We start from the raw sequence: 25,541 nt of genomic DNA, 5'->3' as shown, positions 1-25,541 counted from the left end.
TTGGAGCCACGGATGCTCCACTTATGATCCAGTAGAAGGTGGCCCAAGTCCTTGGGCCCCTGCACATGCATGGGAGACCCAGAAGAAGATCTTGGCTCCTGGCCTTGGATTGGCCCAGCTCCAGCCATTGTGGCCATTTGGGGAGTGAACCAACATATGGAATCCCCCCCCCCTGCTTCTCCTTTTCCATCTGTGTAATTCTGAATTTAAAACAAATAAATCTTTAAAAAATAAAAAAGAGATGTTAAAACAGAGACCACAGAAATAAAAAGAATCATCAGGAATTACTGCAAACAACTATATGTCAACAAATCAGAAAATCTACAAGAAATGCATAGATTTCTACAAGCATACAATCTATCAAAATTGAGTCATGAAGAAAAATCTTAAATCAGCCAATAAACAAGATGGAGACTGAATTAGTAATAAAGACCCTCCCAACATAGAAAAGCCCAGGGCCATATGATTTCACTGCTGAACTCCACAAAACTTTTAAAGAACAAATTCTAATTCTGAAATCTTCACAACAATTGAAATGAGGCCAGCATCACCTTAAGTCTAAGACAAGAAAAAGATACAACAAAGAAAGAGAACTATAGACCAATATCCCTGATGAACATAGATGCAAAAATCCTCTATAACATATTAGCTAATCGAATCCAACAACACATTAGAATGATCATCCACCTAGACAAGTGGTATTTATCTCTGGTGTACAGGGATGTTTCAACATAGGCAAGTTAATAAATGTGATACATCACATTAACAAACTGAAGAATAAAAATCATGATTATCTCAACACGTGCAAAGAAAGCATTTGATAAACTACATCTTATTATTATAAAAACCTTAAGCAAATTGGATACAGAAACATTCATTTCTCAACACAATCAAGGAAATATATGACAAACCTACAGCCAGCATTATACTGAATGAGGAAAAGTTGGAAGCAGTGGGATCCATAACCAGACAAGGATACCCACTTTCACAAGTGCTATTCAGTATAGTCCTGGAAGTTTTAACCAGAGCCACTAAGCAAAAAGAAAAAGAAAGAAATCAATGATATACAATTTGGAAAGGAGGAAATCAAATTATCCTTGTTTGTAGATAGCATGATCTTATATATAAAGGAACCAAAATATTCCACTGAAGAAAACTGGAACTCATAAGAGAATTTGGTGAAGTTACAGGATATAAAAGCAATACAAAAAAATCAGTAGTGTTTATATACTCAGACAATGCCATGACTGAGAAAGAACTTGTAAATTCAGTACAACTCACAATAACTACCAAAAATCTAAATACCTTGGAATAAATTTAATCAAGTATTTGAAATATCTCTACAATCAAAATTACAAAACATTAAAGAAATAAGAGAAACCACAAAATATTTTTAAAAATCCATGTTTGTGGATTGGAATAATTAATATACTCAAAATGTCCATACTACCCAAGGCAATTTATAGATTTCAATGCAATCCTAATAAAAATGCCAATGATATTCTCATATCTAGAAAAAAATGCTGCCAAAATTCACATGGAAGCACAAAACACCTGGAAAGACTAATGCATTCTTAAACAACAAAAACAAAGCCAGAGGCATCACAATACCTGATTTTAAGACATACTATGAGACAGTTATAATCAAATAGCTTGGTGCTGGCAAAAAAAAAAAAAAGACATGAAGACCAATGGAACAGAATAGAAACCCAGAAATTCATCCATGCATCTACACCCAATTTTGACAAAGGAGCTAAATCTTTGACAATGGAGATAAAATCAATCCCTAGAGAAAGGACAGTCTCTTCAACAAATGGTGCTGGGAAAATTGAATCTCCACATGCAGAAGTATGAAATATGACACTTACCCAAAAGTCAACTCAAAGTGGATCAAAGATCTACATCTATGACCTGATATAATCAAATTAGTAGAGGAAAACAATGGGGAAACTGCAAGACACTGACATAGGCAAAGAACTCTTGGAAAAGACCCTATAAGTATAGTCAATCAAAGTCCAAATAGACAAATGGGATTACATCAAGCTGAGAAGCTTTTTCACTGTAAAATACTCAACACATTGAAGAAGCAACTGAGAGAAAGAGAGAAAATATTTGTGAGCTATGAAACTGATAATTAATATCCAGAACCTATAATGAGCCCAAGAATCTCAAAAACAATAAAACAAAATAATCTAGTTAAGAAATGGATAAAGGACATGAACTGGCATTTTTTTTCAAAGGATGAAATATAAATGCCAACAGACAAATGAAACAATGCTCAGGATCAGTAGTCATCAGGGAAATTTAAACAAAAACCACATTAGACTTTTCCTCACCCAGTTCCAATTGTAATCATCCAAAAATCAGAAAAATAATAAATTCTGGTGAAGATGTAGTAAAATGTTACCTTAAACACTGTTGGTGGTAATGTAAACTAGCAAAATCATTATGGAAGACAATAGGGGGATTCTTCAGAAATCTGAAAATAGATCTACCATATGACTCAGTCATCCATCTCCTGGGAATTTACCCAAATAAAATGAAACCACCATATGAATGAACCCTCATGTTCATTTCAGATCAATCCACAAATAGCTAACACATGGAATCAACCCAAATGCCCATCAATTGATGACTCAATGAAGAAAATGTGGAGGCCAGAGATGCACTGTAGCAAGTTAAGCCAGATCTGCAGTGCTGGCATCCCATGTGGGCACCTGTTCAAGGTCTGGATGCTCCACTTCTAATCCAGCTCTTTGCTAATGCATGTGGGAAAACAGTGGAAAATGTCTTGTGTTCTTGGGCTCCAGAACCCATGTGGCAGACTTGGGAAGAAGCTCCCAGCTCCAATCTGGCCCAGCCCTGGCTGCTGTGGCCATTTGAGGAGTGAACTGGCAGAAGGCAGAAGGAAGATTTTCTTTCTCTCTCTCTCTCTCTCTCTCTCCTTCCCTCGCTCTCTATAATTCTAACTTTCAAATAAATAAATCTTCAAAAAAGAATTTTTAGTATATATACATGATTGACTACTACTCAGCCTTAAAAAATAATGAAACCCTGTCTTGAAAATGAATGGATGCAACTGGAAATAATTATGCTTAGTGAAATCAGCCAGTATCTCAAAGACAAATGCTATATGTTTTCTCTGATATGTAATAGATATTGTAAAGCACAAAAATGTATAGGAATGAAATGGACATCTTGTGATTTGATGTTTTTAGCCCTCGTTTATACTTCTGTGAAACTGTGGTCTTTCTACCTTTAACATTATTGTTAGTGGTGCATTAAATCTGTGATTATACAATGGATTGAAATTGTGTTTTTGCAAAGATTAAAGGAAAAAAGAAGGGAAAGAAGAGCATTGGCTGATGGAGAAAAGGGAGGGAGTGAAGTACGGTTATCTCACTAGAATCATACCTCTGAAATATATTAAATCTGTTCTTTATATTAATGAAAATTAAAAAGAACTGAGAAAATATTTTAAAACAATGAAGGTAATTTTTAAAAATTATATTGAATGCATAGAAAAAGACAAAACAATAAGAAAGCAAAGTAGTCTTTGCATCATGTTTATAAAGTGTAGAATCCCCTTTTAATCTTCAGTGCTTAGGATTAAAGTCTAGTGACTATTTACTGTTACATATGTTTTGTGACTCCCAGAAAGGAGTCTTTCAACTTGTTTAGGCATTTTTCTGTTATGCAGTGGCAGAAAATAACAAAAGGTCTTCATCCACTCACCCATGTGTCAATATCTATCCATTAATTGCTACCTAAACTTCAGTAAGTCAAAACGTTTTCAGAGTAGATTAAAAAGAGCAATATACTTCTTTAAGTTTATATTTCTCTACCATTTATGGAAAACCAATGACAAATGACTGTGGCTGCACTTAGAGGGATAAGGCATAATCCCAAATCTGTAAGTCCCTTAACCCCATGCTCAAATGCATTATGCAGAACAGTTTCTCTTTGTAGAATAAAAGAAAAGCATTTGTGACATTCACATGCTACTTAAATTCACTGAGCCTCAGTTTCTGTGTTCAAAACATAAAAAGGTTATAGTTTCTACCTTACAGGGTCACTGAAAAAATTTAATGGTAGTATACCTGCCAAGTCCCTAGAACAAAATTTGCCCTTCATTAAGTGTTCAAAAATTATTAGTCATTATTTTTATTACCATAATTCATATTCACAGTTAATCATAGTAATTATAGTAATTATAGTAATTCCTCATGATAACAGGCATAGTGGCCTTGAGGGATAAAAATTAAAGTATTCTTAAATGTACAAACTATTACTGTATTTGCCAGAGTTACCCAGAGAAACAGCCAATAGAATATATCAATATATAAGTATATATATATAAGAGATTTATTGTAGAAATTGGCTCAAGTGATTATTGTGGCAAAAAAAAAAATTGCAAGATGAGAACCAGGAAACCAATGATATAACTCCCAGTTCCAGGTGAAGGCCTGAGATCCTGGATGAAATCCTCTATTGAAATGGATTCTAGTTACCAAGGCCCAAGGACCAGGAGCTCTAGTGTCAGTGGACAGAAGAGGGATGTCTCAGCACAAGAGTAATGAGATAGAATTGGCTTTACCTACACCAGTTTGTTCTGTGTAGACCCTCTGTGGTTTGGACAACACTGGCCAACAATGATGACGGTGAATCTTGACTCATACTGATACAAATGTTAGTCACTTCTGGAAATACCCTCATATACACCTGGAAATAATGTTTTACCACATCCCTGAGCATCTCTTACTCATAAAATTAATCAGAATTACTAAGTGAAGAGCCCTGGTCCCTAGTATTGAAGGTGCTGCTGAATTGTGTAGGTACCTCCCTAAATATGTGAAAGACCATGGAAAAAAGATAACAGTCACATTGACAGGAAAGGTTGGCTTTCCACTCTTACAATGTTGAAAGCAGCCTGAAGAACCAAGAACATTTCAGAAGCAACATGTCAGGAAAATAAACTTGGAGGCTTTGGGGGACATAGTCTACAGTTTTGTCAGGGTCAGATCATCATTAGTGAAGTAAGCAATTTGCTGAAGTAGTCAGGTTTTCTTTTATCTTTAGAACATATGACCCAATACCAAATTACTGTTATATTGATTTAACAGATGTATTGATATTGATATATGGGCATTTAAAAAGAGTTTGTGCTAGTGTTTCTTTCATGTCTTAGAAAAATGTATCTCTTTTGTGATACATAGCAATGTCTTATAAATTGTGATTTACATTCAATTCTAAGTCCCCCTCCCCTTTAGTCTACTTGCTAGAAAAGTCATTTTTCACATCACTAGAAATTAGTTTGGATTTTTCTAATATTTATAGGGAAAGATAATTTTTGGCTAATAGTAGTGGGTAGAAACAGAAATAAATAGTGTATTTGAGTAATATTTATGAGGCATAACTATTAGACTTGCTTAAGGTTAAGGGAAAAGGAAGTGTCAAAGATGCTTACTAGAAGTTAGAGTCGATACAATTTTGCTAAATATCCACATATATACAGCAAAATAACTAACCTGTATTAATATAAAACTGAATGAAAAACAAAATATGTAAATATTGCATAGCCTATAATATATATTAAAGATTTATTTATTTTGTTTTTTAAATTTTTTATATATTTTTAAATTTTATTTAACTTATACAAGTTTCATGGAACTCATATATACAGGTTTAGGAATATAGTAATACTTCCTACACCACCCTCACTCCCAGCCATGCTCCGGACCTTCTTCTTCCTCCCTCTCCCATTCCCACTATTATCTTTTAAAAAGATCTACTTTAGTTTAATTAATGATCATAAACTTAACATTAAGTAAAAGAATTTGACAAGTGGTATGGAAACAAAAAAAAATTCCTCAATGGAAGAAATAAGGGATGTAAACAATCATCAAATCTTACAATGTCCACTTCACTCCAATACATTACATTTTAAGTACTCTATTAGTTACCTCAGATCAGGGAAAACATATGGTGTCTCTATTTTTGGGATTGGCTTGTTTCATTAAGTATAATGATTTCTAGTTGCATCCATTTTGTTGCAAAAGACAGAATTTGATTTCAGAAATAGCTGCATAGTATTCCATAGTGTATACCTATAATGATTTCTTTATCCAGTCAACAGTTAATGGACATTTGATTTTTTTTAATGAATCATAAATTTTATTTCAAAATGGAAACATCACTAAACATGCATACACATTAAAACAATAAAATTTACAATTTCGTTAATTTTTTTTCCTTTTTGCATAGGACATCATTACAATATAGAATCTATGCCATACAAAATACATACAAAGTTTTATCCGAGCAAGCCAAGGCCAGATTGGGAACTGTATACTGTAATACTTCACTGTAGTGATCCAGGAAAGACCTTCGGAAGTGTGGTGGGTGCTGGGGGGGGGGGGAGAAGTTCCTGCAGGAAAGGAAATGTGAGCTCGATGGAAATGGTCTTGGACCCTTGCGTTCTGCCTTGGGATGCTGGCAAACAATTCCAGAGAAGCTCCACCATGGTTTGGGATGAGAAGGGGTCGCCAGTGAGACCTGGGGATCAATGTATCCAATATACCCACACACGCAATTCCAGGTCCCCAAGGAGCCACACAGCAAGCCCCAAACCTGACAATGCATAGTCTCCCAGTGAGGAGCCTCGTGTGATGCTGGGGTCCCCAGTACTCAGCACCAGGCTGGCTTTTCTAGGATGAGGGTAGGGAGCAAGTCCCCCACTCACTCACCCAGAGGCAGGCACTCTGATACAAGCATGCACGCTAGGACCAATGTCCCGCTGGGACGTGGCCCTCACTCCTCTCAGGCAGCCTGGGGAGGGATCCGCCGAGTACAGTCAGCTCTGCAGAGGATGGACGTGGCGGCCTCGAAGGCGTTTGGCTCACACCCTTGGCTTCAAATGAGCCTGCAAGCAGCCATCAACGGTCACCAGGCAGATGAAACCTCCAGCCCCCACGCCCCACTTCCTGTGCCCACCCCCCCCGGAATGTGTGACATGGGTGGCAGGGGAGCAGGGGACACAACTTCTCTCTCATCCTGTTTATTCTTAAATAAAACCAAGTCTTAAAGCTAAAGAAGGGAGAGCTGAGCAGGGCCAGGCCTGGATCTCGACAGGGGTCAGCAGAAACTGAGTGTGGCCCCTCTTCCTTCGGGACATGGGGGTCCCCACTTCCTGCCAAACTCACTTTTCTGACTGACGGGGAGTGACAATGGGCAGCAGGAAGGCCAGCATGTCAGTATACGCTGGACTGTGCTTCTAGATTCTGGGGCAGACTTCTCTGGCATATGTCTAGGGCAAACACTCAAAGCCTCAGAATCAGGAGAATCAGGCACAGGCCCCAGCTCTTCTCCCGGGGGGGCCGACCTGATTTCACATCTCGATTTTAGCTTTGGAAAAAATGGTCACCAAAATTCACACAGGAAAACTTCGGATGGCAAAAGCCATGCATGACCTGCAAAGCCTTTCTCCCTGGCTGTGAAGTGACCAACACATGAAACCCCTTCGAGCCTTCCAGCACTGTGTCTTTGATGAATGACCTTTTCCAAATGGGTTTCAAAAAAAAAAATTTTTTTTTTTAAATAAATACTGTCAGAAGTCAAAATGGTCAGGTAGCCTTGTAAACACAGCCACGCCTGTGGGAGCCTTCCGCTGGCTGGCACACACGCTGCCTGCCGAGATCCTGGAGCCTACAACCCTCTGGCAAGAAAGAGGCCAGGGCTCCTGAACCCACTGGGCTGGGCCGGGGGCCACCCATCTGGGACGGCTCTGCCTGTACCCATCTCTGAATCACCCTTCCCTGGTCTGAGCGAGGTCCTGGGTCGCCAGCGTGTGGATGTTTGCACCAAGAAGCTGCACCATGGCGAATCCTGCACCTGCCCAGATGCATAGCCTCAGAATAATGTCAGGAATTAGGGGGCTGGGCGGGGGCTCTTGTACCTCCAGTGCCATGGGGAGGGAGCTGCAGCAGGATGCAGTAGGGCACCTCCAGGCCTGCATTCCATCCCAGCATAGCACCGGGCAGCAGAGGACTCCAGGGCCCTGGGGGAAGGGCTGTGTCCAGCTGCATTTTTCGGTATGGCTGTAGGATTCAGTAGGCATCTGGGGGCTGACAGCCATCCCCCTGATATGGCTGATGCAAAAACGTTTTTTTCGCTTTGAGACATGAGCTGAACCCTGGCCCCAGTGGCTGGGTCCAGAGTCACTTTTAGGCCTATTCATAGGGGTTCTCTCTTCGCTTCCAGACCTCTGCTCCTGTGGCCTCTAGAACTGAAGTCTGCCCCCAAAATAAAGGTTTGCATTTGCATTATTATTTAGAAGAACCCTATGGCTTCCTTAATCCCATCAAAACTGGCAAGCATGGCCATAAACCACAGAAACCAAAGACCCTGCGATGGACCCAGGCTGGGAAGACATTCCACATCCCAGAAGGGATGAGACAGGAACTTGCTGAGCTGAGCCTGAGACTCATGCCCCCCCACCCCCCGGTCAAGTGAGATGAATTTGCGCCCCAGATGATGTAGGAGGGTCCCAATGGGGGGGTTGGTGAGAACACCCTGGTGGCGGTGCCCTGCCCCCCCCCATTTCCCAGGCTGAGCCCAAGGCTGCAGGACCACACCCTGCCACTAACCAGAACCACTTTGGGAGTGAAGAGGTTCATTTGCCAAAAATAGCCAGCGCCTGCATATTTCTGTTTTAAGGCAATGTTACCCTTCCATCTATCAGACGGAACAGCCCTGGGTCATTCAGAGGAAAAATTAAATTAAGTGCTCTCTTTGGAAACAGCCAATGCCCACTCTCCCTCCCCCACCCCCACCCTGCTCTAAAACAAACCAGCTTTTTTTTTTTATTCCAAGATGACTGGGTTTGGAGTCCTTTTTCTCCCTTCCCATGTGCAGACAGATGTGGAGTTCGAAAACTGCCCACAGTGATGTGGCGACCTCCTCCCCTCGGCCCCAGGGCGATCTGCCTGCCCACCTCCCAGGGACACACTGCCTCTCTCCCTGCCTTCAGAACCGTGGACGGTGAGGGCACCAAAGGACTTTGGAATAAAATTCCTGAACCTGGAATGTGAATTCCTGAGATGTGAAATGTAGAGTGTGGCTCTCTCTACCTCATGCAGAAACAGCTTTGGGAGGGACCTCACTTTGGAACTGGGTACAAAGATCTCTGCACCCCAAGTACCCAGGGCTCTCTTCGGTCAAGACCCCCCCACATGTTCCACCCTGTCCCCCAGACCCGTGCAACAAGCACGGCGGTGGGGGTAGGGCAGCTCTGCATCTGGCCAGGGCAGGGTTAATGCATCACCACCCCCAGCCCCCACCCACAGCAGGAACAACACTACCCATCAGCTCAGTACCCATAATAATGCTACTGATAAGCTGCTTCCACAACACTAGCCAAATCTAGCTGACGCACAGTGGAGTTAGTGCTGGGTGCCCAGAGTGTCACAGATGGCACACTGGGCTGTCCCCATGCAGTGGCTGTGCACACAGGGTGCCCATCTACTCTGAAGTCACCCCAAAACAGAAAACAGCAGCCAGGGGCCTTTGGGGTCTCTCTGTGCTGCACCCCATGTCATGGGAGGGCCGGAGTGGAAGCAGTATGGCCACAACTAAGGCACTCTGGGCCCGGGAAGCCCACCTATGGCCCTCTGAGACCCCAAGGGCAGCTCCTCATCAAAACAAGGAGAGGTCTCTGCAAGATACCCCAAGCCACCCCCACTGCTTCCCTACGTGTGCACACACACGCGGGCACACACACATACATACATACACACTGTCCTGGGGCCCTGTGATTACAGGCCTGGCTTTCCAGGAGAAGGGAAGGAAGACCCTGGGCCACAGGGATGGGGAGTGGTCATTCGAGGGCCCGGCGAAGGAACTCACTGGGACACGGCCAGACTGTCCCAGCCCCGGCCTCAAACCTCAACCCAGTGCAAGTCACAGCTCTGTGGTCCTCGTCTCCTCCCAGGAGCAGGCTGGCGACAGGGCACTGCAGGCTGCTATGGCCTGGGCCCCGCAGGAGGGGGCCAGGAGAAGCTGGAGACTTGATGAGTCTGCGCTGGGGACACAGAGGGTCTGAGAGCGTTTCCCACAGTCCTCGGCGCTCCCGGGGTGGCGGGAAGCAACAGCATGTTCTCCAGCAGCGCTTCCCACAATGTCGGCCACACTCCTGCCAACTTCCAAGTCCCAGTGCTCTGATCTGTCAGTACAGGACGGACTCCACAGAGTCCCCACACTGCCCACCACCACACAGACCCTCTGACAAGCTGGCCTGCCGGCCTCGCCCACAGAAGTGCCTGGGGGGCAGCCGCGGGGGCTGGATGGACCCACTGCACTTCCTGACACCTGTGCAGACGACCATGGTCCCCAGCCTCTGTTTGCCACACAACACAGGGTCCCCACGCGCCTTCTGCGGGGACACAGAGGTCGGGGTCCTGGGCAGGCGGGGCCCAGCCGCTGTCTCCTGCCAGGTCAGATGGTGCAATGCTGTGCCCACTCAGGCTCTGATTCTGGTTCTCCCAGGTGCCCCAGGCAAGGGCTCCTGGAGGTGGGGCCGGTGGGCGAGGCTCCCTCCATGGCTCCTCCTGGTGGAGTGCTCCTCTGGCCTGTCCTGGCTTAAGGCATCCCTCTGAGGCGGTGCATCCCTCACCGACCACGCCTGAGGGGTGAGGCAGAGCAGGAGCAGGGGCCTGGTCGCTTGGGAATCTGTGGGAGAAATACAAACGTCCATGAGGGCATGTGCCCGGGGTCCTGGCGGACTCCGCCTGCACTGGTCAGCCCGCGCTGTCCCCAGCGTGTTCCCGAACCTAACAGAAAACTCCAGAGTGCAAATCTATGTACAGAGTAAGGCGCCAGGAAGGGGTGTCCTCACTGACCTCACAGAACGCGTCCATCCCTGAGAAAGGGGGTTCAACACCACTGAATCTCAACTTCATGGGTACGTCTGTTGTGCAATTTGTGAATGGTATTTTTGGAAATTTTTCGTTGTGGCTTTTTTTTTTTCTTAAAAAAAAAAAAAAAACAAACTGACTTTGACACCTGAGGTGAAGAAAAGTGTTTTCCCGTGGACTTTTCCTAAGTTCGCGGCTTCGTTCTCATTACAAAAGGACAGGACGGGGCCGGCGTGCTCACGGCGAGCTGGCCGGGCTGATGGTGGGGCTGCTGGCGTCCGAGCGGCTGTAGTCGCTCAGCGAGCCGGTCCGCGAGCCCCCGCCGCGCCGCTGCAGCATGCCCGGGTGGAAGTTGGCGTGGCGTCGCGGGTGCTTCCTCAGGTGGTCGCTGCGCATGAAGCGCTTCTCGCAGATGGGGCAGCTGAACTTCTCGCCGGTGTGCGTGCGATAGTGCCGCGCCAGCTCGTCCGAGCGGGCAAACTTCTTGTTGCAGTCCTGCCAGGTGCAGGCGAAGGGCCGCTCACCTGTGTGAGTTCTCAGGTGCGCCTTGAGGTGCGAGGATTTCCCGTAAACTTTCTCCCAGCCCGCGTAGTGGCACTTGTGCTTCCTCTGTGGGGACTCGAGGTCGGCGCTGCTCCGGCCCCGTCGACCCCTTTGTCTGAGGCCGGGCTCGCCGCTCCCCGCGGGCGCCTGCTCCCGCTCGGGCTCGCTCCATGCGGGGCTGGGGGGCGCGGCCGCGGCCCCCTCTCTGCGCTCCGCCGCGGCGGGTGCCCGCGCCTGTTGGTTGAGGTCCGCTAGGATCCGCGCCACCACGAACAGCGAGGCGCTGTCCTTGCCGTCGCGGCGCTCGTCGGCGCGGGGCATCGCGGGGGCCGCGGCGGCGGCGGCCGCACCTTCGGGCCAGGGCTCCGGCACCTCCCGCGGCCCGTGCACGACCGCGCGGCTGGACATGGACACGAGGCACTCGGCGGCAAAGTGGTCCACATAGGCGGCGGCTGCCATGCTGCGGGCTCCAGTGCTGGTCGCTGCGAGTCATCAGCCGCGCATCCGCACCCACGGCCTCCGGAGAGCGGGCGGGGGGCGGGGGCGGGGGCGCGGCGCGCCCTCTCCTCGGCTGGGCTGGGCTAGGCTGGGCGCGCAGCCGCCTCTGTCCGCCGTCACCCGCGCGGCTCTGCGTCCGCCCGGCCGGCCACCGAGGCGTGAGCGCAAGGGGGCGCGGGCCAGGGGGCTCCGCGCGGCCTCGGGGGCGGCCTGTCCTAAGGATGCCGAGCGGCGAAGTCAGGGACGCCCGCGTCAAGCCACGGCCGCAGTCTCGCCGCGCACTGTGGCAGGCGGGACAGCCGCCGTGCGCTCCACGGCTCAGTGTGGGCGTCCCGGCTGGACATTTGATTTGTTTCCATATCTTAGCTATTGTGAACTGAGCTGCAATGAACATGGGGGTACAGATAACTCTTTCATATTCTGGTTTCTTTTTGTTGGGTAAATTCCCAGAAGTGGGATGTCTGGGTCATATAGTAGGTCTATATTCAGATTTCTGAGATATCTCCATACTGTCTTCCATAATGGATTTACCAATTTACATTCTCACCAACAGTGGACCAAGGTACCTTTTTCTCCATATCCTCACCAGCATTTGTCATTTGTTGATTTCTGTATGACAGCCATTCTAACTGGTGTGATGTGAAACCTCTTTGTGGTTTTGATTTGCATTTCCCTAATGGCTAATAATCCTGAGCATGTTTTCAAGTGTCTGTTGGCCATTTGAATTTTCTCTCTTGAAAAATGCTTGCTAAGTCTTTTGCCTATTTCTTAACTGGATTCTTTTTGTTGTTGTTGTTGAATTTCTTACACTCTTTACAGAGCATAGGTATTAACACTTTCCCTTATCAGTTGCATAGTTATCAAATATTTTCTCCAATTCTGTCAGTTGCCTCTTCACATTGCTGAGTGTTACTTTTGCAATGTGAAGCTTCTCAGCTTGAAGTAACCCCGTTTTCAATTTTGCTTTTGTTTGCCTGTACTTCCGGGGTCTTTTCCAAAATGTCTTTGCCTATGTTAATGTCTTGCAAAGTTTATCCAAATTTTTTCTATAATAATCTGATGGTATTGGGTCATAGATTTATGTCTTTGATCCATTTTGAGAGGATTTTTGTGTAAGGTGTAAGGTAGGGTCCTAGTTTCATTCTTATGCATGTGGAGATCTAGTTTTATTAGCACCATTTGATGAAGACTGTCCTTGTTTCAGGGATTGATTTTAGCTCCTTTGTCAAAAATAAGTAGGTTGTAGATGCATAGATTAATCTGGAGTTTCTATCTTGTTCCACTGGTCTACACACACACACACACACACACACACACACATATATATATATATATATTTGCCAGTACCAGGTTGTTTTGATTATAACCATCCTGTAGTATGTCTTGAAATCTGATTTCATGATGCCTCCAGCTTTGGTTTTATTTATAAGATTGATTTAGCTATTCAGGGTCTGTAGTGTTCCATATGACTTTAGCATTGTTTTTTCTAGATCAGAGAGGAATGTCTTGGTATTTTGATTGGGATCACACTGAATCTGTAAATCGCTTTTGGTAGAATGGACATTCTGATGATATTGATTCTTCCAATCCATGAACATGGAAGATATTTCCATATTTTGTGTCTTCTATTTTTCTATGTTTTTAATTTTTTCATGATAGAATTGCTAAGCTCCTTGGTTAAATTTAATCCAAGGCATTTAAATATTTTTGTAAATATTGTGAATGGGAATGATCTTTTTTAAAAGATTTATTTATTTATTTGAAAGTCAGAGCTACACCGAGAGAAGGAGAGGCAAAGAGAGAGAGATAAAGGTCCTCCAGAACCTGCAGGAGAGGTGGGCAGAGCATTACACACTCCAATGGCTCCCACAGAAGTTGTGGAAGGGATCAGGTTACCATCATATTTCTATTGGCATCAGCCACAAACTGGATACTCTGCTTGCACTGAGCAGTCAGGAGCTATTCAGGATACTCTCTGAGGACTAACTTACACTCTGGGTTGATCCCCATGAAGTGTTCTACAGAGTCAGACAGTACAGCCCCATCAGAGTACTGTAGGAAGTCTAGCCAGCAGGCAACCCCAGTCAAAACAGCACCAAAGTGCAAATGGTAGGCAGAAGAATCAGCTCAAAGGAGGGTTCTTGGGGCCGGTGCTGTGGGGTAGTGGGTAAAGCTGCTGCCTGTAGTGAGGCATCCCATATGGGTGCTGGTTCAAGTCCCAGTTGCTTTACTTCTGATCCAGCTCTCTGGGCCTGGGAAAGCAGTGGAAGAAAGCCTAAGACTGTGGGCCCCTGCACCCACATGGGAGACCCAGAAGAAGTTCCTGGCTCCTGGCTTCGGATTGGCCCAGCTTCAGCTGTTGTGCCCAATTGAGGAGCGAACCAGCAGATGGAAGACCTCTCTCTCTCTCTGCCTCTCCTCTCTCTGTGTAAATCTTTCAAATAAATAAATAAATCTTAAAAAAGGATGGTTCTCTTGAGTAGAAAAAAACCCTTTCAAAAACTACAATATGATGACTATTAGGTTAAGATAGTCTGGAAAGACATCTTATAATGGATGGACAATTTGACTTTCATTTTGTGTGAGCTCCTCTTGAGGATACATTATGGAACTTAAACCATGTCATAGCTGTGAAGACCTTACACAAGATAGAATGATAAAATAATTTTTAAGTGTCAAAAGCCATGGGTTGTACAGTCCCTTTCAATGACTCGGTAGCCTTTTAGACCAAGTAAATGATCACTTTATTTCCTAGGGAGTGAAGTCCTATGTTTCAGTTTCTCCCAGGCATTATACCTAAAGTTTTAAATCCTTCTCTTTAATGAAAATCAATATTTCAATGACTTGTTCTCTGCATTTAAGCCTTCCAGATAAATTTTCACTATTAATGCTTGAAAATTATCATAATTTTTTGGTAGTTCACTAGGAAAGATAAAAATAGTAGTACTGGAAATTTTTAATATTTAGAATAGTAGTACTGGAAATTTTATGACAAGACTTTTATCTAGCACTTGAATATCTATAAATGTACATAAAGACAAACTAGTAAGCATGACCTAGGGAAATGGTCAGCTTTTGTATGCTGTTTTTTTGGCCTTTAAAGTAGCAAGTGACCAGAATCTTCCATGTCAGCAGGCTTTAAAAAAAGGCTCTTGAGAAGACACGAGGCACCAGCCAGCTTTCTGTACATTTCTTAGTTTGTAGTTTTCTAAGACTGAGTAAACAATTTAATTTTAGAAAGTAGAGGTCTGGTTTGTAACTCTCCCTGGACTTAATTATGTAAAAGTCTTTTCCAAAAACTACTATCTATTTCATTAACTTTGTTAGTCATGTTTTATTGGGTAAATTAAGAACCAGTGTAAGTTTGCACAGATTGCTGCAAAGTTGTACAGATTTCTATATTTTGGATTTTGGATGAGGAATTTTTCTTCTCTATAGTAAATAGTTTCTTATCTTGGCATTGAAAACAAATGCTTTAGAAAGTGTCAGGAAATACATGACTCTATATGTGTTTTGAGTATTTCATTTTCTTTTTTTAAAGATTTATTTTTTATTTCTTTGAAAGACAGAGTTAGAGAGAGAGGTAGAGACAGAGAGAGAGCGAGGTCTTCCATCCACTGGTTCACTCCCCACATGGACGCAATGGCCGGAGCTGTTGCACCAATCCAAGCCAGGAGCCAGGAACTTCTTCCTAGTCTCCCACTTGGGTGCAGGGGCCCAAGGACTTGGGCCATCTTCTACTGCTATCCCAGGCCATAGCAGAGAGCTGGATCAGAAGTGGAGCAGCCAGGGCTTGAACCAGCACCCATATGGGATGCTGGCACTTCAGGCCAGGGTGTTAACCCACAGCACCACAGCGCCATCCCTGCTTGTAAAACAGGAGCACTGTCACAGCTCAGTCAACAGGAAGGCATAATTCTGCAGCTTTGCCTGAACTCCATCTTTACTGTATATCTGCTCATGGGTTTTATTTTGGGGGGTTATTTTTTCAGCTCACTGTGAGGGAACATAATGATATTGCCTTGTTTTGTAACAGGACAATAAAGGAGTCCCAGGATTTCTTTGGACCTGCGAAACTTTGGGTCCTTTCTATGCACTATGAGGGCTTCTTTGCCAGAACCATTACAAAATGTAACTCTGCTGTACTAAAGATTATCTTTAAGGTGAAAGGAGCAAAGTTAACATGCTCGCAGATGGGTGCCATACTCCTCCCTCTTTTTTTTTAAGTGTAGTATTAAGGTCCTGCATGGGAAGTTAATACACAGTGACTCCTATTGTTAATTTAACAACTAACACTCTTATGTGTGATATCTGTGATCACCTGAAGCTCTTGACATGAGCTGCCTAGGTTGTGGAAGCCTTCTGAATCCACAGACTCTGTCAGTATTCAGACAAGGCCATAAACAAAGTGAAAGTCCTCTCCTCCCTTTGGAGAAAAGTACACCCTTCTTTGATGACCATTTTTTCCACTGGGATTTCACCTAGAGAAGTTCTCCATGCAGGGACACATTTTCCCTCAAGTGTCCTGGATTTTCACACCTGAAATACTCTTGTGAGCCTTTCCCCAGACTAGAACACCTTTAAGGCTAATTCTGAGGTCACTGAGTGCTACTTAAAGTGATTGCCACTCTATGAGTCTGCTGCAAGAACTGCTTTCCATGTCAGAGCATTCACTCCTCTATAATTTTATTAATTTTGTTGATATGATCACTGTAACAATTAGTCCTATCTATATAACGGCTTTAAAAAATCCTATCTAATATGGTCATTTCAAAACAATCTAATTTGCATAATCACATTAAAGCTTAACACACCACTTTCACCATCTAGCCCAAAGGGATTTGAGATCCCATGGTGAAAGAATTTAGTAGTAAAGTTACAATTTAAGCTCTCATTTTGGTCATGCTATTATGTAAAAATGTTAGCCACTCCTTTCATAATATCTGAAAATCAGTCTGTGCATCTTGCAGAATCCCTAAGCACAGAGTATGTTTCCCAACTTAAAGAATAGAGAAATGAGGGAACAGCAGTTTCAACCATTAAATAACAACTTATGAAAATATTTACTAGAAGGTCCAATGTATTTCATAAATTTTAAGAATACATGTCTTTGGAAATCTCTCTTAAATATCTAACACAGTGTAGCTTGCTTAACCAGCAAACTTAAGCACACACATATGAAGCATTTTTAGTTTCATCTTACCAATAGATTTTAAACATCTGACAAAGATATTTAGGTCACATGAATTAAAAATATCTTTGATTAATTTGATCAGTTTAAATTTATGAGCAATTTTTAATTTATAAGCCAATTAAGATGGAGCTTTTAATAAATTTTCCTATTCAGATGTACAATATGTACACATGCATAACAAAACATATAAGATAAAACAATGAAGCAGCTTTGGTAATAGTTTCCCAAAAACTTCAGCTGTGTTTTATTACCAAAAACCAATGAGAATTACTTTCCCTTCTTAGTAATCTAAATAAATCAAACTTCTTGAAATTGGAACCTAGTACATTATTGGCTTTATCTGCTCATAGGACTGACCCAGAATATTGAACACAATAACAGTCAGGAAAAAGAGGTCCTTCGAAACCTAAAATGACACATTTAAACACAGAAACAATAATGTTTTGTGTTTTATGAGCAGCAAGTCTGGTATACAAAACTGTGGATGACAAGAATTCAAATAGCCATGTTTAAAACTATAAACTCATTAACCAAAAAGAGGTACTCACTTACTCCATATAGTATTTTTCAAAGCATCTGTAGGATCTTGTAAGAGAAATAACCCTTTCATTCCTCTGGGCCTTTCTCATTAAGATAATCATCACATCTAGTAATACAAGGTCATTAGAATTTTTAACCTTTAGACATTTGTATCAGTAGTACTTTATATTATCAAAATTTAAAATTTATCACCACTTCACATCTTGACAGTAGTACTTCTAATATAATTCAAATAGCCTGATTAGTTGGTATCTCTACAAGATGACAGACATGTGTCTTTGTCATTTCCATGGGCCCATGTGGAAATTTCAAAGCCCAATTTTTTTTGGAATTTTGATTTTTTTTGAATTCCTGTAAAGGATACCAAGAAGGCTCAAAATCTAAAATATCAGGTTGAAATAGGATCCTTTTACATCATGACATCATATACACCAAATCTGATTATGGTTATAAAGTGATTACTCACATGTTTTAGAATAAGCATATATTTAAACAAATCATAACTCCAGTAAGAACTCAACTATTTTAGCTATTAAGAGAACATAATAGATTACTTTAACATAATACAAAATCTGTATTTTTTAGTTGAGCCAAGAATTATAAATAAAACCTTAAATTTAAGAGCTGGTGTACTGAATCAAATCCCATAATTTGGAAGTTTTAACACAATCAGAACTAGGGAAGACAGAATAGCTTACTGGCAGAGTCATTAATTAAACAAAGCTATCAAAAGAAGTTGCTGTGGGGCCGGCGCCGCGGCTCACTAGGCTAATCCTCTGCCTAGCGGCGCCGGCACACCGGGTTCTAGTCCCGGTTGGGGCGCCGGATTCTGTCCCGGTTGCCCCTCTTCCAGGCCAGCTCTCTGCTGTGGCCAGGGAGTGCAGTGGAGGATGGCCCAGGTGCTTGGGCCCTGCACCCCATGGGAGACCAGGAAAAGCACCTGGCTCCTGGCTCCTGCCATCGGATCAGCGCGGTGCGCTGGCCGCAGTGCGCCGGCTGCGGCGGCCATGGTAGGGTGAACCAATGGCAAAGGAAGACCTTTCTCTCTGTCTCTCTCTCTCACTGTCCACTCTGCCTGTCAAAAAAAAAAAAAAAAGAAGTTGCTGTGGGATTTTGCATAGATTTTTGACACTAGTTTGGATATTTATTAATATATGTATTGTAAAAAACCTTGTTGTTTTAATATATTTTAGTTCTATGTCAAATAGAACTAAAACTAGACTAGACTAATAGCTTTTTTTCATCTACCAATTTCCTTGATTTACATTTTGAAATATTCCTTTAGAAATCTCCAAATTAAGACTTTTTTAAAAATAAGGTAACATCAGATTTTGAGCTTAGTTAATTCAAAGCGGTATGGAACTATTTTACATTTAGCACTTAACCTAAATGACTTAAGATTCTGATATTATATCAGTATCTGAACTTACTCAAAACTAAAATTCCATTTTTCTATAATTAGCATTGATTACTCTGCTGTTTTCATTGAACACTGATTGATTGAGTGTTGCTATAGCATTGGAAACCTGTTAAAATATAGATTGCAAAGTAAATTCAGTGAGTTACAAAGCAATTTTTTGACAGACATAGCTAGACAGTGAGAGAGAGACAGAGAGACAGGTCTTCCTTTCCGTTGGTTCAGCACCCAGATGGCCACTATGGCCAGTGTGCTGTGCCAATCTGAAGCCGGGAGCCAGGTGCTTCCTCCCGGTCTCCCATGTGAGTGCAGGGCCCAAGCACTTGGGCCATCCTCCACTGCCTTCCTGGGCCACAGCAGAAAGCTGGACTGGAAGAGGAGCAACTGGGACAGAATACGGCACCCCAACTGGGACTAGAACCTGGGGTGCCAGTGCCGCAGGCAAAAGATTAGCCAAGTGAGCCACAGCACAGGTCCAAAGCAATATTTTTGAAGGCAGCAATTCACCTGGATTCAAAGAGAGAAATTTCTTCTTGGTATTCAGTTACAAGGTGGGGACAACCTGTGATGGTAATTATAGGGTTAATTGAAAGATCTTTCTCACCTGTGTCAGCAGCAGGTTGGCAAAGGAGCTGCAGAGCCATGGGAGCCCAGGTTGGGCTTGCTGGAGTGGGTACTGCCCTCATCCCTCATGGTGTCCTGGGGCTGGGGCACATGTCTGAGCTGCCAGAATGCAGGTTGCTATGGCACCTGTGGATGCCACCGTGGCCATGAGTGAGGTTCCCTCCCCCTGTAGAATTTGCCCACTGGTGGGAAGCCAATACCAGTCTGGGACAGATCTGCAAGAGCACGCTGTACATCGCAAGCACACCCAATCTCCATTTCCCCCCTCCCCCACCTGTGGTCTGGGCAGGGGGTGTGGAGCAGGATGAGCATAGGAGGAGAAGCAGAGCTTAAAGATGTGGGTGGCTATTTTTCACCATGTTGCTGAGTTGCTTTCCCACATGAGAAGCTTGTGGCAGTGGCAGACAGAAGTCTTTGGGGCCAGTCATGGGAGTAGCCTCTATGACCAGATGCAATTTCCTCTCTCCTGACAGAGAGGCCCAGAAGCCTGTGAGGCAGATCTCTATAATGAGACATATAGGAGTTTTCTCTTCATCTAGTGGAGGTGGTAATGGGCACCCAGCCAATAGGATATGCCTCTCCACCTGGGAGGAGATGTCTTTGCTCTTCATCTACCTTATGCATTGAGGTCCATGTTTGATTGCCAGATGCTGCTTCATCTTGCTAAGCCACATTCGAGGATGAGCAGGGTGGTGGTACCTTTTTCCTCCACAAAGACATGGGGGACAGACTTCTGTGAACATGTCTGTGTTTATTCACAGGCACGTACATTATAAAGGGCAGGTGAAAGGGGTGTAACCAACTCTGAGGAACACTAACCATTGGACAGAATGGATACTGGCACCAATATACCTATTGAATCAGCTTGAAGGTCAATTGGCTTCTCAGGTGGGCGTAATGCGCCTGGCCACACCCAGTAGTTTACCTGACTGGCAGAAGGTGGGGGGGGGGAAATGTACCTGGGCTCAGCTAACTGCTGAGATTGCCCACAGTCCACATAACCTTGTCATATGGCAGCTTCTTCTAACTGTAAAGCAAGGCAGAAAGAGGTATGTGCCATCCACCTCCTGTGGAGGATCACAGAAGCAGCAGCATTGCTCCCATCAGGCCCCATGATTCAGCCAGGAAACTGAGGAGGAAAGGAACAAGGTGGCCCTTAAGGATCATCCAGTATGGGCAGGGAACACAGAGAGCACAAGGCTAGGCAAAGTTCCTTGGTGTCCATGGGAGATACTGGCTTTGATTTCAGGCTGTCCTTTCCAGGCAGAATACATTATTGTTGTTAGGAACTGAGAGAGGCTTCTCATGAGAACAGATGGACTGCCCATGGTTGGGTGAGCTGCTTACCCACAGTAACCATCCACAGGAACTGACTGATGTTCAGTTATGACCTAAGAATTGGTTATTGTTGGGATCGTGCAGCTTGGTGCCATCAAGAGTGGCATTGTCACAACCCTAAGAAGGTGCCCACTTGTCCATCTGTCTCTCCTATTCACTGACTGCATGCAACACCTGATTCCCCCATCTAACACCTGTCAGGCCCAGAGGACGTGATGGTCACCCTAGTCACACTGGCCCCTCCTTTTCCTGTGTGCAGTCAGCCTATAAATCCTGAGCCCAAGCCCACTTCCTTGTTCATAACACTTGCTTCATCCTTGTTTCACGTAGTTTTGGTAAGATACATTCAGAAAATTCCCCAAACCACTGCCATATCTGGTGCTCTATGGCCACCTTCCCAGTCCCTGCCTTTCCCTCCTGTCTAGGTAGAACTGTGAGAACAAACTAAAGACCTTGTTACTGCACACCAGGGTCTAATTCTTCAGTACTGATCTAGGGCTGGTCACAGTTGGTTGCAAACCTGCTGTGCCATGGTTCAGAATGAATGAGTCACTTGGTAGTTTCTTAGGTCCTGAGCTCACATCCCTGGCAGATACTTAATATATTTTTCAAGAGGTCTTTAACTTAGTCCTGAAAATTAGTGACCTGCTGGGCACTTGTGATGCTAAGCCTGTGGTCACTGTGGAATGCTGCTGACCAAAGCATACAACACCAGGAAAGTTGCAGGGGCCTCAGACTGCACCCTCCCCAAATGCAGAAGCAAAGGCTTCAGTTCTGAGTTTACAAGTGCCTGCCCCATATCTACTGCTGTCCCTGTCAGCACTGAGCTGATTTTTGGGTCATGTGATTCTGGCTGATACTGACCAGGGTCAATATTGTAATTGCATTTGGGGAGAAGTGCTTTCTCAAGGAAGATGTCTCTGAAAATGGCCCAATCCATGAGATGAGATGTGGGATGTGTCACTACGGTATCCACAGTTTGGATCGTGTTCTCTTCCTTAGGCTTTACTTGCAGCTGGTCTTGGTAAGTCTATAACCAAGAGGGAATCTGGATAATTAGTGAGGGACATGTAAGAGTAGGGTGTCTTGTAGACTGTATTTATATACATTCTACATGATTTCTAATAAATATTACAGTGTGAGAGATTAAATGTACACTGTTATGTTAATTGCTATGATTTACGAAAATTCATAAACAAAATCTCTGCCATCATTCTCTCACATGAAAACTGCTAACAAAACACAGCTATATCTTTTTTGCACAGACAAAAATTTTAAGTGTTTAAAACTATCACACTTTTTGAGTTATTTATTTTATTGAACTTTTCAACTGCAGTAGAAAGGTAGAAAATACACTATTTCTTTCGATTGTCACACCATATATAATATAATAGGTTGTTTATTAGTCAAAGTTTCTTGTACATATTATTATTCTGTACTTTGTTTTACTAAACAAATATATACATCTAAATATTTCTCACAATTTTAAACAACAATGAAGACAAAAATTCTTGGGAAAAATAATCCTTTAGATATTTATTCTACAAAAGTATTTAAATCACAGCAAAGACATATTAGCGAAAAGATCACCACCTCACTGTTTTTAATATAAAAGAATGATAGATCTTGTTCTATGAAAGTGCTTAAGAATAGTGCATAATTGGTGGGAGAATGAACACAGTATATCTATAGTACATGTATAGATATCATTTTATAACTCAAGATTATATTTAAACTCACTAAATACCACTATTTACTAACATTTGAGGTACTTAACCTTTTAATTGATTTTTAGAAATCTATTTCTTGAGTAGGAAAGAGAAACACAGAAAAAGAGAGAAAGTTTCCATGTTTTGGTTCATTCCATTGGCCAGTCGCAACGAATGAATGAACAGCAGTCATTATGTCTGAAACAGCATTGCTATGTTAAAAAATGTCTACCAGGGTGCTGATTTTTTGTTTTTATACCATTGATAGACAGAGCAACTTTTTCATAATCTTACTCAGGAAAATTAGTTTATCCATTAGAAAATAATGACAAAACAATATTAGAAACATTAAGTAAAACGTGTGAGGGTGGCATAGCATAATGATATATTTGGCCCAAGCAAAATGCAAAATATTATTCAATAAATAATAGTTTGTTTAGTCAAGATTATCCAATTTATCATGAAATATTTGTGCATCCAACCTTATTAATGAATCATAGCTACACTCTTGTGTATGACATAACAAATCTAGCAAGCACAGATTAGTATTCTTAACATTGTTATGTATGGAGTTACTAAGTCTTCAGAAACTCAGAAGTACTATTTATGCTTTATATTAAAGTCAGGCCAGCATATCAAAAAGGCATCTAAAAGGCAGTCTATAGGAGTAGAATTGACACTTAGAGATGTGATGATTTTGGACAGCCTGTATCTCACTGTTGAGAAGCAATGTTTTTTGTTTTGTTTTGTTTTGTTTTTCTTCATATTATTTGTTGAACTCTTAGTGTAGGGTTAATCTTATGAGTATAAAGTTGAATGAAAATAGATCTTTGTAAAAAATAAGAATGGGAATCAGAGAGGGAATAGGAAGAAGTGTGGCAATATGGACAGAGATGAAGATAATGTGTGAAGAATCACTATGTTGCTAAGTTTGTGTATATGAAATGCATGAAATTTGTATTCCTTAAATAAATTAAAAATAAAAAATGGAAAAAAGATATGTAAAGAATTTAAGAAAAAATGACAAATACCACTTTAGTAATATTAGGAATGTGTGTCCTGCTGAAATTACCATAAAAAGAATGAAAATGCAATCCTGAAAGACAAGATACTTATGTTTACTAATGAGATTAATACCCATAATATATAAAGAACTGCTAATGCTGTAAGAAAAAGAAAAAAGATAACCATAGAAGAATAGACAAAAGACATGAATACACACTTTATAGACTAAGAAACTAGAACAATCACCAACCATAGAAAAACATTCAGAGAACCTGTGTTGTGGTGTGGGTAATGATGCCACCTGGAAATCCAGCATTCCATATGGATGCCAGTTTATGTCCCAGCTGCTCTACTTCTGATCAAGCTTCCTGATGATGGCCTGGAAAAAGTAGTGGAAGGTGGCCCAGGTATTTGGGACCTGCTACCCATGTGGGAGACCTACTACCCATGTAGGAGACCTCCTGGCTGCTACTTTCTGCCTGGCATAGCCTTGGTCATTGTTGCATCTGGGGTATGAACCAGTGATAGAAGATCTCTCTTGCTGTCTCTTTCATTCTTTCTTTGTAACTCTTACTTTCAGATTTTCAGATAAATAAATATTAAAAAAAAATTCCCCCTTGTAGAGAGAAACTTAAATTGTTTTTTTTTTTTTTTGACAGGCAGAGTGGACAGTGTGAGAGAGAGAGAGACAGAGAGAAAGGTCTTCCTTAACCGTTGGTTCACCCTCCAATGGTCGCTGCAGCCAGTGTGCTGTGGCCAGCGCACCATGCTGATCCAAAGCCAGGAGCCAGGTACCTCTCCTGGTCTCCCATGCAGGTGCAGGGCCCAAGGACTTGGGCCATCCTCCACTGCCTTCCAGGACCACAGCAGAGAGCTGGACTGGAAGAGGGGCAACCTGGACAGAATCCGGTGCCCCGACCGGGACTAGAACCCGGTGTACTGGCGCCGTAGGCAGAGGATTAGCCTATTGAGCCATGGCACCAACTGAGAAACTTAAATTGTAATAAAAATAAATAGCATTTAATTCACATCAGAATTTAAATTATTTATATCTGACAATACCAGCATTGACAAATTACAGAGCAACAGTGACTTCTACTGGTTGAGGGGTAATTAGTACAGCTCTTTTCCAAAATAGTTTGCATTATCCAGGAAAATGAAGTACATACCCTACAATCAGCATTTAATTCTAGGACATGATATCACAGAAACTATATTGCTTATGTACACCTGGAGAAGTGAATAGAGATGTATATACAGTAATACCATTATTAACAAGAACAAAGGTAAACTATGTGAATGTTCATTAATAGGAAATGGCTAATTTACATATGGCTTATTCATATTCTTGTATACTATACAGAATTGATAACAAACTACAGCAACTACATTTATGAAGCTTATATATTTAATGCCAGATTAAAAGAAACAAGTGCAGACAAATCTATTCTGGATGACACGTTTGTACAAAGTTGTCTAAGAATAAACACAAGTGTAGTAAACATAAAATATAAGTATATAGTAATTCATAAGTGCTCTTAATGTTCTCTTTATTGAGATATGTGATAAATAAATGTTTCTCTGGACATAAGTAGTATCATTCAACATGAAGATAATTAAAATCTCATGGATCCAAGTTGTATGGACTATAAGAGTTTAAATATGCATAGATGCATACTTCCGACAAAGCTTGAAAGAAACAGTACAAAATAATTAAATGAGTGGTAGCATGAAGAGTAATTGCTGATACACATATGTATACA

The 25,541-nt window shown here is 42.6% G+C and overlaps 1 protein-coding gene and 1 long non-coding RNA gene across 2 annotated transcripts in view; one reads left to right on the top strand and one right to left on the bottom strand.

Moving 5' to 3' along the window:
- Nucleotides 1-25,541, top strand: part of LOC138846875 (uncharacterized) — a 127,564-nt gene that overhangs the window by 69,938 nt on the left and 32,085 nt on the right. The window lies entirely within an intron of this gene.
- LOC100349636 (KLF transcription factor 13) lies at nucleotides 11,060-12,016 on the bottom strand. The gene has a single exon (XM_017339961.3). The coding sequence runs from the start codon at nucleotides 11,910-11,912 to the stop codon at nucleotides 11,148-11,150; it is 765 nt and encodes a 254-aa protein (XP_017195450.2). The 5' UTR covers nucleotides 11,913-12,016; the 3' UTR covers nucleotides 11,060-11,147.

The sequence above is a fragment of the Oryctolagus cuniculus genome, chromosome 19, assembly GCF_964237555.1.
Source record: "Oryctolagus cuniculus chromosome 19, mOryCun1.1, whole genome shotgun sequence".
In the NCBI taxonomy this organism is placed as follows: domain Eukaryota; kingdom Metazoa; phylum Chordata; class Mammalia; order Lagomorpha; family Leporidae; genus Oryctolagus; species Oryctolagus cuniculus.
This window is presented reverse-complemented; position numbering and strand designations above follow the sequence as displayed.